The 12,409-nt window shown below is 51.2% G+C and overlaps 2 protein-coding genes across 5 annotated transcripts in view; both read right to left on the bottom strand.

Annotated features, from left to right (window-relative positions):
- NCAPH (non-SMC condensin I complex subunit H) overlaps nucleotides 1–2,826 on the bottom strand; it is a 33,614-nt gene extending 30,788 nt beyond the window's left edge. For both annotated transcript variants that reach the window (XM_061431502.1, XM_061431503.1), the window contains exon 1: nucleotides 2,684–2,826. In XM_061431502.1, the coding sequence (XP_061287486.1) occupies nucleotides 2,684–2,702 (19 nt within the window). In that variant the 5' untranslated portion in view covers nucleotides 2,703–2,826. The remainder of the gene's footprint in view (nucleotides 1–2,683) is intronic.
- Nucleotides 2,827–6,397: 3,571 nt separating this feature from the next.
- ITPRIPL1 (ITPRIP like 1) lies at nucleotides 6,398–11,013 on the bottom strand. Of its 3 annotated transcripts, none has more exons than XM_061431505.1 (2): nucleotides 10,757–11,013; nucleotides 6,398–9,621 (listed from the first exon to the last, which is right to left on the bottom strand). In XM_061431505.1, exon 2 carries the CDS (start codon nucleotides 9,605–9,607, stop codon nucleotides 7,964–7,966), a length of 1,644 nt encoding a protein of 547 aa, XP_061287489.1. In that variant the 5' UTR covers nucleotides 9,608–9,621; nucleotides 10,757–11,013; the 3' UTR covers nucleotides 6,398–7,963. The 3 variants fall into 3 exon arrangements, with proteins under 3 accessions (XP_061287489.1, XP_061287488.1, XP_061287490.1); XM_061431504.1 differs by lacking the exon at nucleotides 10,757–11,013 and adding an exon at nucleotides 10,465–10,750; XM_061431506.1 differs by lacking the exon at nucleotides 10,757–11,013 and adding an exon at nucleotides 9,957–10,458.
- Between the last annotated feature and the right edge of the window lie 1,396 nt (nucleotides 11,014–12,409).

Below are 12,409 nucleotides of genomic sequence, written 5' to 3'. Positions count from 1 at the left end.
CTTCAAATTCCAGCTCCATCACTTACTAGCTGGAGAAATTTTAAGTAAATGCTCTAACGGTTTGCTTCCTCATCCTCCAAATGAGAATAAGAATGTATACCTTGGCTGGCTGAGAATTGGTAATGTGAAAAAACTCCCACAATATAACACAGGTTAGATAAGAACACATTAGTTTCATAAAAACACATTAGTGACACACAACGAACACTAAAAGGCTGCCATGGGCTTCCCTGGTGGCTCAGTGGTAAAGAACCCGCCTGCTGATGGAGGACACAGCTGTGATCCCTGGTTCGGGAGGATCCCAGTGCCGAAGTGAAGCCCAGAGTGGCAGTGAAGCCCCTGTGCCACACCACTGAGCCCTGGCTCTAGGGCCCAGGAGCCACAGCTACTGAGCCCACGCGCCACAACAAAGAGTACCTCCTGCTCGCTGCGAACAGAGAGCCTGTGCAGCAACAAAGACCCAGCACATCCAAAAATAAAATAAATATATAAATTTAAAAGGCTGTCCAAGTAAGAGAAGGAAAGGAATGATGATTGAGGATAAAAGAGAATTAAAAATACAGCTTTATAAGTTTCCCTGATAGCGTCCCACAAGCTAAACAGTATGATTAACAGAACCTTCAGCTGAGGTCAAAACAAAAGAAAAATAAAGTAAAAATAGGAAGGATGCAATAGACATTTTTAGAGGCTAAATCAAGAGGACTTGTGACTACTTGAATGTGGGCACTGCAACCAATGTAAGGAAGGAAGTTGGACCTGAGAAGAAAAACAGATATAGAAAGCACTAAAGGAGGAATCTGTCCAAGAGGGAAACTCAAAATGGAAATTTGAGCCACACCTTATTTCTCAGAATTGTCTTTCCTCAAATTTCTCTCCTTCCCTTTAACATTATACATCCATTCTTTCAACTGATAGTTACTTTGTATATCCACTTCCTCACCTCCTACTCATTTTTCAACCCCTCTGGTGTGGCTCCCATGCCCACCACTTTATGAAAACTGTCTCCTCATCATCACCCACAACTTCCATGTTGCCAAACCCAATGGTCACTTTTCAGGCCTCATCCCACCTGAGAGAGTGCCTGCCTCTGAGATTTCAGAGGCTTCTTGGCTTCTATACCACCATGCTTTTCTGAGTTTTTCCAGCTCTTCCTTTTCTAACAAGCTTCTAAACATTGGTCCCAAGTGTTTTCTCTACAGGGTGTTCCTGATGTTCTCACCTATTTCCATGGTTTTGCCAGCTATACAATGAAAGTGAAAGTGTTGGTCGCTCAGTCGTGTAGCTTAGACTCTTTGTGACCTCAGGGACTGTAGTCCGCCAGGCTCCTCTGTCCATGGGATTCTCCAGGCAAGAATACTGGAATGGGTAGCCATTCTTTTCTCCAGGGGATCTTCCTGATCTAGGGATCTAACCTGCCTCTCCTACATTGCAGGGAGATTCTTTACCATCTAAGCCACCAACGAGCTGGGAGCTATACAGTAATGATGACCAAATTTACTTCTCAGTCCATAGGCCACTTCCCTGAGCAGTCTGTATCATTGCCCCCAGTGTCAAACTCTTATCCAAGTGATTATTGACCCTTTCACCTGACCCACTCAGGTAAGTCACTTGCTGCTGCTGCTGCTGCTAAGTCGCTTCATTCGTGTCCGACTCTGTGCGACCCCATAGACGGCAGCCCACCAGGCTCTGCTGTCCCTGGGATCCTCCAGGCAAGAACACTGGAGTGGGTTGCCATTGCCTTCTCCATTGTGTGAAAGTAAAAAGTGAAAGTGAAGTCGCTCAGTCGCGTCCCACTCGTAGCGACCCCATGGGCTGCAGCCTACCAGGCTCCTCCATCCATGGGATTTTCAAGGCAAGAGTACTGGAGTGGCTTGCCATTACCTTCTCCGGGTAAGTCACTTACCACGTCCAAAAAAAGTAACTCTCAATTTCCAAACCTGGTCACAAGACCTACAAAGCCCCTGCCTACCGGTCGGACGTCACTCGATGTTCAGTTACAATGTCATGGTCCTTGCCCATGTAAGGCTCTTTCTTGCTTACTCTTTTTGTGTGCTTGCTTCTTCTGCCTGGAACTCGTTTTCCAGAATCTGCTTAAAGATCTCTGAGTTCCTCCCCCGACTCTGCTCTTCTCAAAGTGAGCACTCAGCCTCATCTGTAACTATTTAGTTTCCTCTCTTCCGAACTAAAACACATGCTCTAAGAGGATGGGATCTTATCTATTTTGTTATTTATTGTAATCGATCTCTACATCTGAGAGAGGGTCTGGCCCAATGGGGACACTGGGTACTTGTTGAAAGGATGTAAAAATAAATGCAAGCGTAATAACCATATAGCGGTAACCTCCATACTTCTATGGCCCTGAACAAACGTGCACTCCGGGAAAATCTCTTTTTTAACGAATAGACACCACCTAAGGTGTAAGAGCCCGAGGAAAAGGCGTCTGGTATCCCGCTCACAGCCGGAAGTGCAGCCCGGGCCGACGCCGCGTCCTGATTGGCCGGACCTGCCCGCCTGCCCACCCCGCGCCGGCCCTCCTCTCCCAGTCTGCCGGCCTCTCGCTCAGCCCCGGGAAAACAAAACCAGCGACAAGGCCGAGAATAACCGCACTCCCCGCTCAGGCCCGCCCGCTTCGCACCGCTTCGCACCGCGCCCTTCCCGCCTAGCCCCCGCCACACAGCCTCACCAGAGCAGGGAGGTCTCATCTTGTCCTCCGCGTCGCCAGAGCTGGTTTTAAATTGCGCGCCGAGACGCCAGGTCGCCGTAACGGCCGTGATGACGCCAACGTGGGCGGGGCCAGAGGCGCGCCTGCGCAGACCGCTTTAGTCCTCCGCGCGGAGAGTTCGCCCAGCGCGTGGAAGTCAGAAATCAGGGTTGAGGGCTCGCGGCTCGAGTCGTGAGGGTGGACCGTAGTGGATCTGTGGAGCACGCCATCCCCCCGAAATAGTATGGAGACTCCATCCTTTCAAGCGCTAGACGCGAAACTGGGTCCTAAGAACCGAGCGTGGAGCTGAGCGGGCGGCACCTCTGATTTCACGAAATTCACTAACGGAGGAGGCAGGTGACCAAGGAAACGAAGGTTGATTTTCCCATTGAGACCTGTGCTCTGAGGGCAGCAGAACACCCACTAAGGAGGCGGGAAGTGATGGACTGGATGTGGGATGGAGGTGAGAGGGAGCGGACACCGGAATGAAGAGCGTTAACAGGCGGGGGAAGAACTGATGCAAAATATTGTGTGTACTTTAATGAAGACTGTCGTTAATATATATTCTTGCGAAAAGATTCCGAGATATCTTATCCCCTGTCAAAAAAGTAAGGTTAAGATTGGAAGTGAGACAGGTGTTTTTGTGCTGCCTGTCTGTTCATTCCATCATTGCATCCAAAGAATTGTATTATGGGAGAAAAGACTGTTCCCCCAAGTGTTCCTAGAGCATCCTATAATTTCTTAACACATTGCATTTTATACAGTGCCTCTTCGCAAGGGTGCTATTGGCATTCAGGGTGAAACAGTTCTTAGCATGTGACACTCTTGCCCTCTCTGTAGGACTGTTCAGTGTCCCTGACACTGAATGCCCTTCAGTCATTTTGGTAACCAAAAAAAGTACTACCCGTTGAAAACGACTTTTTAGGCCGATTTACCTTTTGCACAAACTTGTGCTCCCAGTGACCACCTTCAAATCTTTCGTATAAGGCAGTGTTCGATAGAACAAAGAAAACAAGTTTACCCAGGAACCCAAATCAGCACCCAGGAGCCATCCTGGGCACCTCCCTCTCCCTCACTCTATCTGCTCAATCCATTGCTGGACTCTCTTTAGTCGCTAAAAGTCTCTTCAAAACTACATCTCTTTCCATCCGTGTTTCCTTCCTGCTGGCCCACAGCAGCCACAAACCTGCTCAGACCCCCTTCTCCTGGGGCCCAGGGTGGTGTTTCCTAAGTTCAGGATCCTTTTCTTCTTCATCTTCACCCAGTTAACTCCCATCATGTTTCAGCTCACGTCCTCAGGGAGGCCTTCCCTGATAACACTCAAGTGTCCTTACCGGAGGCATCAGTAGAACTTGTCACCCTTGTGGATTTTGTTTTCGTGTTTTCCTTCGGCTGCACGGTGCCATGTGCCATGCAGGATCTTAGTTCCCTGACCAGGGATGGAACCCCGTGCCCCCTGCAGTGAAGGCACGGATTCTTATTCACTGGACTTCGGGGAAGTCCCTACCTTTGTTTATTTTACATCTGCTGGGGTGACTCTTTTGTATCTGTCTCCTCCATAGACTGTCATCTCCATGAGGTCAAAGCATATCTTTGTTCACCATTGTTTTCCCAGAGCTTGGTGCTAGCCCTGGACACAGCAAGTGCTTAAATACATATTGAATGAGCAAAGTTGGAAGACAAGTTTAAGTCCCGGGGTGGGCATCTTGACCTCTGGGCTACATGTTCTCCCCATTTATAAAGCAGTGATGCTGATACCCCCTTTCACTAGGCTTTATGAGGAATTAGATAAAAGATCCTGTGAGCACATGGACTCAGGTTACACTAGGGTCCCAGCTATCGTTCTCTATGTGCATTTGTGACAGGAAGTGGGAATGAGTGTGATTCTCTGGATTCCGTGCATGCACATCTAAGGGCAGGGGGGTTGGGAGGCTGGCAGGTGGCACTGAACCTAGAGCCTCTGAAGAACTGGCTTGGAATGCGTGGCAGGAAGGCTCCTAGCAGACCCATAAAGCTGTTCGCTGGTTATAATGCAGCCTCCTAAGCAGACTGCGTGGGGCTCCACTTGCAGGGAGGCAATGCCAGCTCCACCCCCTGCATCTCTGAGCCAGGCCCGCCTGCTGCAGACAGGTCTTGCACCTCCCGTTGTGAATGCCTTCTTTGTTTGGGGGCATTAGGACTACAGCGGGTGCCAAGAGATGGATTCATCAGTGGTGTGCAAAACTCAGCTCTGCTGTCTCCAAGAGTGAAAGTCCCGGGGCCCCTCCCCCACCCCTCATGGCCAGAGCCGTGCTGGAGCCATTTCCCCTTTCCTATTTTTCACTCCTCACCCAGATTCTGCTTCCTCAAACCGAATGCCAAACAGCCTTAGTTTAGGTGAGGAATAATAGTGTTGTCACTTGGCTACCTGTACAAGCAATCTTTCAGCTTAAATTTGCCCAGATCTTCCAGCCTGCAGCTGGCTCATATCATAATGTACATAATGTACTTCCTGATATAAACCAAGTCACTGGGGTTCAACACGTAGCTGAAGTGGCTCTGAGCAAATGCCTTTTTCTATGTGGAATGAAATTCCTGACCTAAAGACTGAACGAAGAACCAACAATTTCTATTTTCCAGAATTCCCAGACAATAATATACCACCTTTTATCTTAAAATTAGTATAGTGCTTTTTGCTTTTCAAAACTCTGTAAACCCTACATCTTGATTTATTCCCAAGACTATGCTGGAAGGTGGTAGGATGGGTACTTTCTTTAGCCTCTGCCACTTACGAGCTATGTTACTGGGAGAAGTTGTATCCTCTTAAAAAAAAAATGTACTTGGCTGTGGCACTTGGGTTCTTTGTTGTGGCATGCACGATCTTTAGTTGTGGCACGTGAACTCTTAGGCACAGCACGTGGGATCTAGTTCCCTGACAAGGGATCGAACCTAGGCCCCCTGCATTGAAAGCATTGGGTCTTAACCACTGGACCACCAGGAAAGCCCCTGTGTATTCCTTCTGAGTCTCAGCTTCCTCCTAGGTAAGACGGGGGGTTACAGCACCCGCTTCACGGGGTTATAGTGTGAGGATTAAATGAATTACCAGATGTGTCTGGGCCATTGGCAATGCTCAATGAACACTAAGTATTCCCATTATTATAACTGCTGTTGTATCCTGGGTACTAGCCAGATATTGTTTGAGAATAAAACGTAGCTTCCTAAATATCTGGAAGTTTCCCCTTTTATTGTAGAAATATTCCCAGAGCACAACAGCTCTGCTCTTCTCATTACTACTTGTTTTTCCTATACTCCTTCTTACACACTCTGCCGCACCCAAGCTTTGCTGACTATTCCCTTTGTATTCTTCTGCCCACTCGTAACTTCACATTTTCTTCCTTGTCTCCTCCTAGACTAGAAACCACCCAGTCCTAGATCCACCTTCTTTCTACCTGACAGACATAAGCCTTATGGTGTTTATATATATTGCTTGTAGACATTAAGACCTTTCAGTGTGGCTGAATATTTTGGTGTGGGCATCCTGAAAGTATATAACTTGGGTGTTCCTTAAGATTCTGAATTATTTTTTCCTGGCTACTGGCCACGCTGATGGGAAACCACAGGGCAGACTGGCTCAACATACACTGAGAAAGACCAGGAGGCCCTGGATGAAAGAAACAGGCTGATCTGCTGTGTGCTACTGCACCAGATTCCAGTTGATACAGAAAATAGTCTCCTTTATTGATTTGGAAGTAAAACATCAGCAAATTACTTTCTAAACAAAAGCGTATAGATGTTTTTAAAACACCAGAATCCCACCAGCAGAGAACCAGCATCACTGCATCTGAACTTGAAAGCAGCACCTGGCCGATACCTACAGACAACGTCAGAACCTAGCAGCTATTGTGCAGCAGTGGGGGCCCTAAATATTGGCTGGCATCAGCATCTGGGACCCTTGTCATTTATTTTTGTGGAAGGGAGGGTGTGGATTCTATAACCAAAGCCTCTGTGGCCAGCATCTAACCCTCCCAGAGCTCCCCCCACCCAAGGTCAAGGTAAACGTGGGGCCCGGTTCTGGCAGTGCTGGTGTGCTGGCTAGGAATAGCACTGGTATTTCCAAAACAACCACACCCACAGCTAGAGTCTCACATTTCTTAATGCTCCTCCCCAGGATACCCAGGGTTTTGAAAGACGGGGAAATATACCAATCACATCTCCAGAATCATGGCTTTGTTAGAGCTGATCAGCTTCAGAGCCCCTTCCTGTCCAGCCCTGGCAATGGGCCTGGATTGCAATGACCCCATTTTGCAAACCCACAAACATAGTTCAAATAATACCTTGTCATCTTTGAAGAGAGAATACAAAGGCATTACCAGACTGAAAAGAAGCACAGCTACATGTGGTAGCTAAACCTTCTTTCCATTTAACAAATAAGTGACTCCCCTCAGAAACAGTAATTGTTCATCTCCAAGCCTCCCAAGAGACTGTCCTTAAGGGTTTTTTGATGTTTCCAGGCCCGAAGTTGGCCATCGGATGGATGTTGGCAATGTCATTAACTTTAGAATACACATCATCTCAATTATGGGACAGGCCGTTGTCGACTTAATATTTGTTTGTGAATCAATGCTAATAAGTTATTTGGGTAGCATTGGAGTTTTTTTCAGATGCATAAAACAGCTATATTATATTTCACGTAACATGAAGAAAGGGCTAAATGAAGAAAATGGCAAATAAACATCTTCAAATAATGAAGGTCTGAAAACTCTGATCCTAAAATAACGAGAAGCTGCCATAACAGTATTTGGGGTAAAATGGGGTGCTACCAGCTTGGCTGTGAATTGGGCTGAGTTCAGTAAGGAAGCCAGTTTACAAGGGATGTGTGTGGAGTCATTCACACACACACAGAATAAGCTGGAATGGAGGTATTCTCTGGTTCTTTCACTTCCAGTGTTGCTACACACCCCAACTTCACAGGTCCCCTCCAGATCTCAACTCTTCAGCAGCAAGGCAATCCCATAACATCCATTTCCCTGGGCCTTCTTTGGGTCATGATGAAAGTTAAGTCAGGAGAAGAAAACTTCAAAGATCCACCCTAGATTAGCCCCTGCAGGCTGGACCCCTCCTCATAACCGCTTCATGTATACTTAAGTGTCTTAATCGATCATAACCCCCTACTGGCAAGGTGAAGGTCACATATACTGCTGATGTGTCTGAGAAATAAAACTCTTTTTGCTGCCTGAGGAATCAGAAATACCGTCTCCCCCTTTTTAATGGCCTGAATACAAGTCAACGTGCCCCGGCCAGCGAGGAACAGGGCAGAGCTTTCACCTGGGCCAGAAGGTTGTGGAACTCTTCCACCGCCTGTGAATGTGCCATGGGGTTTAGCACCAGGTGTTGGAAGAGATTGACGGGCTCAGCATTCCGAAATGTCTTGGGAATCGGGATGGTCAGGGGCAGGAAGGTGTTACCGATGAGGAAGTGATGGAGAGACCTCTGCTGGAGGCCTCGGCCCAGGAACCAGAGGATGTCCTGGAGTCGCTGGGAGAGCATGTCGTGTTGCCAGTCTGTGAGGGGGAGCCGCAGTAACAGGTGCATGAGGGCTGTCTTGAAGTGGTAAGAGGTGAGGATGGGGCGGGACGCTCCCTGGGGTAAACTCTGAAGGTCCCGGAGACTCAAAATGATCTGGAGGCACTTGAGGTGACAGGTGTTCTCGGGAGCAAAACGCCCGACCAGCTTGAGGAACAGGTGCTCACAGGCTGCAAAGGACTCGGGCCAGTCCACACTGGTGACCTGTTCCTGGTCAGGGGCCTGACTCACCAGGTAGACCAAGGTGTCTTCCCGTTGCACCCCCAGGACCAGGCGGATGGAGAGGAAGCGGCCCGAGCGGTAGTCCAGCCTGAGCTTGCAGCAGGTGGTGGACAGTGGCAAGCTGAGCTTGAAGTCATACTTGTGGGCCACGAGGGCCCAGGCATTGCCCACCATGTTCCGGAACCATTGTACAGTCTTGTACACATCCAGGTGGGAGCCGGTGCAGAGCGCCGCCTTGATGGAGCTGTTAGACTTACCCACAAGGGCCGAGTGGTCCCTGTGGTGGTGCACCAGGCACAGCACGTCCCCCAGCAGCTTCTCGCGCTTGCACACGCATTCTGACTCCACCAGCACGCAGCCACAGCGGCGGCCGAGGGCCGGATCCCTCATCTCCAGCACAAACATTGTGCCCTGTGGGGGGATGATGGGCACCAGGATGTCAAACTTCTGGGTCTCATGAAGGGTTCCCCATTTCTCGAAAGCCGCCCCGATGCCCAGGCAGTCCTCCAGCTGTGGGTGAGCCTCTCGGCGGCTGAGCACCCGACAGGCCTCGATGAGGTCATCCACAAAGCTCTCCACAAACTCGCAGGTGCAGGGCAGGTCCCGGGTGACGTTCTGGACATGGTGTTTGTGGAAGGACTCCAGGGCCTCCCTGGAGGGGAAGTCAGTGAGCCAATTGTAGGAGGTGATGGGCACCACCCGGACCTCCTCCTCGTCGTCATCGCTGCTGGAATCAAAGGCTGGCTCGTGCTGCATGTTCTGTCGCAGGAGCTCAAAAATGAGAAAAATGCAAAAGAGGCCAGCATTCCATAGATTTCCTAGCATCCAGCCCAGGGGGCCCTCCTGGCCGTCCACCTGGAACGGCCACCCCCTGTCCTTCTTCCCCAGCACTAGCTGGTCACCGGAGGTGTCCCCTCTCCAGAAGTTCTCCGCCTTCTGCTTCTCCTCTGCTGCTCGCTTCCTCTCTTCAAACTCCAGCTCCAACTGGCGCATCTCCTCGCTCATCCGCTTTTCCAGCTGCCGGCTTCTGGCTAGTGTGTCCAAGTCCATCCGGTCACTGACCAGCAAGGGGTGGTGGACAACGTACATCACTGCCAAGAACAGAAGGCTTATCACAGCCATGGAGGCCCCTGCATCTGGAGAAGTAGGAGGGTGGGAGTCAGTGGTGCTCTTCAGGACGCCTCTGCTCTCCGGCGCACACTCCCCGGAGTCCCGGAACCCCAAGTCCTGGAGGCCAGCTACTCAGGAGGAACAGAAAGCTCACAGAGCTGGGGCTAGGCAGAGCAAGGGCGGTGAGCCCGGGAGGAGTCTGGGGGGGGAAAGGGGAGCAACCAGATGTGCCACCCAGTCTCAACTGCTTTCCTTCCACATGGTGTGGGTGGTGTTTAAGGTTTCCAGAATGTGGACCACAGAACTGTCTGCATTCCTGAGGAGGAGGGGGCGGGGGACCCTTGGGCCAGGGTGGCCTCACCCGACTCATCAGTCCACTGTGGGCACCAGGTGTGCCCCGCTGATCCCAGAGGCTCCCTTCCACAGGTCTGCCTGAGCAACACCTTTTCTCCTCTTGCCCCAGGTCAGCCCCAGGCCCGGCTGTAGCACCCCACTTTCTCTGTGACTTCACAATCCTCATTCGGCACACCCTGTGTCATCAGACCACTCAGCCTCTCCTCTTCCCCAGTGCCCGGTAGACCAAACCCCAGTGGGAGCCAAGGAGACACAGAGCCACCAGTCACCTCTCCAGCCCTGCCCTTGTGCTCTCTGAGATCCTTAGGGGGCTGCGGGATGCCCCATTGGTGAGCCAGGCCCAAAGGCAGGCGCAGCTACATCTCTCAGCCCAGGAAACTTCCTGAAGAACCAGAAGCCCTAGGCCTCCTAAGAGCCCACAGTGGTGGATTCCTCTGGCTCTCCACCCACCGCAGTGGCCTAAAGCTTCCTGGATCTTGAATCCACCCCACCTGTTCACAAGCTATAGGCCTTACCGAGATCATGAAGGACTACAACGTGTGGGCCCTGAAGCCAGGTGGTGGGCTCTCCTCCCTTTGGAACTTGTCCTTGCTTAGTCTCACCGCCCTCTCCAGGAGCCCTGTTAACATTTACAAGGTACCTGGGGTCTGGATCAAAGTCGTACACCACCACCCACACCCCTTCCCCGCCCCGGGCCGCCATTCATAACTTCCCCAAATTCCACGCCCAGAGATCTGAACTCTCATCCGTCTATTTTTTCCAAGCCAACTCACGGTTTCTCCAGGGACCCGGGGCCAGGTTACTCACAGTCGGTGTTAGCACGGATACGGTCTTAAAGAGCCCGCGCGGCCTGACGGTCCCCGCCCTCTTCCCCGCGCGGCGGGGGCGCCGGGCTCCTCGCCGAGTCCGCCCGCAGGAGTGGTCCCGCTGCCCTCTCCCGGGGAGCGCATCGTGTTCGCCCGAGTGTCCGATCGCCCGTGAGCCGCAGGCCTCGAGACCCCAGCGTGCCCCGGGCGGCTCCGAGGGCGCCAGCCCGACTAGGCGCTCCCGCCGTCCAGGCTCCGCCCAGCCCCGCCCAGCCCCGCCCACCCAGTGGCTGGCCGCCCAGCGACCTTGCGGCGGGAGTGGGGCCCAGGGATCCTCCTTGCCGTCGAAACCGGAGCTTTGTGTCCGCCGCCTCCGCTCCTCAGGCCCTGCGGAGGGGCTGTGGCCCCAGACTCTCTGCTGAGGGGCACTCACGTCTTGGCCGGTCAGCCTCCCTAAGGTGGCGCTAGGGGGCACTGCAGGGCCGGCTGTCAACCCCACTCAGCGGGGTTCAATGGAGAATATACTTAATGGGAATTTAGAATATGCTTACAGTAAGGATGATGGTGGCATAAGCAAGAAAGGTGGGCGGGTCTGGCATTTCCACTTGCGGCTGGCTCTGCGCAAAATGGTAGCTACCAACCTGGGTCCTTGAACTCTAATCAATAGAAATTGATGAGGCCAGATGAGAAATTTAGGCAAGGCTGTATTGGGACTTCTGCTGCAGCAGAAGAGAGAAAAGTAACAGGTTCCCTTACTCCTTCCATGGGGTGGGGGGTAGCGGCGCGGGTGGCGGCAAGCTGGTTCTTTAAATGGATGAGGGTAGGGGCAGGTCCAGGGCTCTGGGGAGAGTGGTGGCCCGGTGGTCTGCCCATCCCCTTGGTGGCACCATGTGCAGGAATCATGCCCAGGACACTGCACTTGCTGGGGAACCTCAGAAGTGGCAGCTGGGTTGTTGGTCTTTTTGTGTCTTGCTGTTTGTAATTTGTCCCAACTGCAACATGCATGTAGTTATTTTTAGTCACTTACAGTTTCTTTGTATTCTGTTGCCAGAGGAGATGTTGATGCAAGCACTGCAGCAAGGGGTCCCAGCTCCTAGCCTGAGTCAGTACAGCACCTGAGGTTTGTTGTCAACCTCCTTAATATGCCTCACTCCCAGCCAACACCCAGACTCGGGTGTCTTTCCACAACTCCTTTCTCTTATCAAAGTAGCTCTCATGAAAGGCCCGGACCTCACCCAAAGACTTGGCTGGAGGCCTTACTCACCCACTCACTAGCCACTTGGGAATAAGTATCCTAAATCTACCAGGTAGTTCAGCTGGTGAGATGAGTGGGTGAAAGAGAACTTTACAAAGTGTCAAGACCCGACGAGCTTATGATTCGTTAAGAAATGCCAACGGAATGTGCTTTTTAGAAAGGATCTTTAGGGGCTTTCTGGGTGGTCCAGTGGTTGAGATTCTGCGCTTCCACTGCAGGGGATACAGGTTCAATACCTGGTTGGGGTTAGATCCTGTATGCTTCACAGCATGGCCAAAATTCTTTAAAAATAAAGAAAAGGATCTTTAGAGACTAAAAAGGAATCTTAGCCTTTCTGTCTTGTGTTGGCTGTCCGAGGAGAAAAGGAAGATTTCACAATCTCTCCATAATTACCAATTG

Source organism: Bos javanicus, chromosome 11, assembly GCF_032452875.1.
Source record: "Bos javanicus breed banteng chromosome 11, ARS-OSU_banteng_1.0, whole genome shotgun sequence".
Taxonomy (NCBI): Eukaryota; Metazoa; Chordata; class Mammalia; order Artiodactyla; family Bovidae; genus Bos; species Bos javanicus.
Note: the sequence above shows the minus strand (reverse complement) of the source record. Positions and strands in the feature narration are given on the sequence as shown.

Coding starts and splice junctions, on each gene's coding strand:
- ITPRIPL1 (XM_061431504.1), bottom strand. CDS start 10,651: ATGGCGGCCCGGGGCGGGGAAGGGGTGTGGGTGGTGGTGTACGACTTT. Junction 9,622..10,464: donor TGTAGTCCTTCATGATCTCG/GTAAGGCCTATA, acceptor CTACTTCTCCAG/ATGCAGGGGCCTCCATGGCT.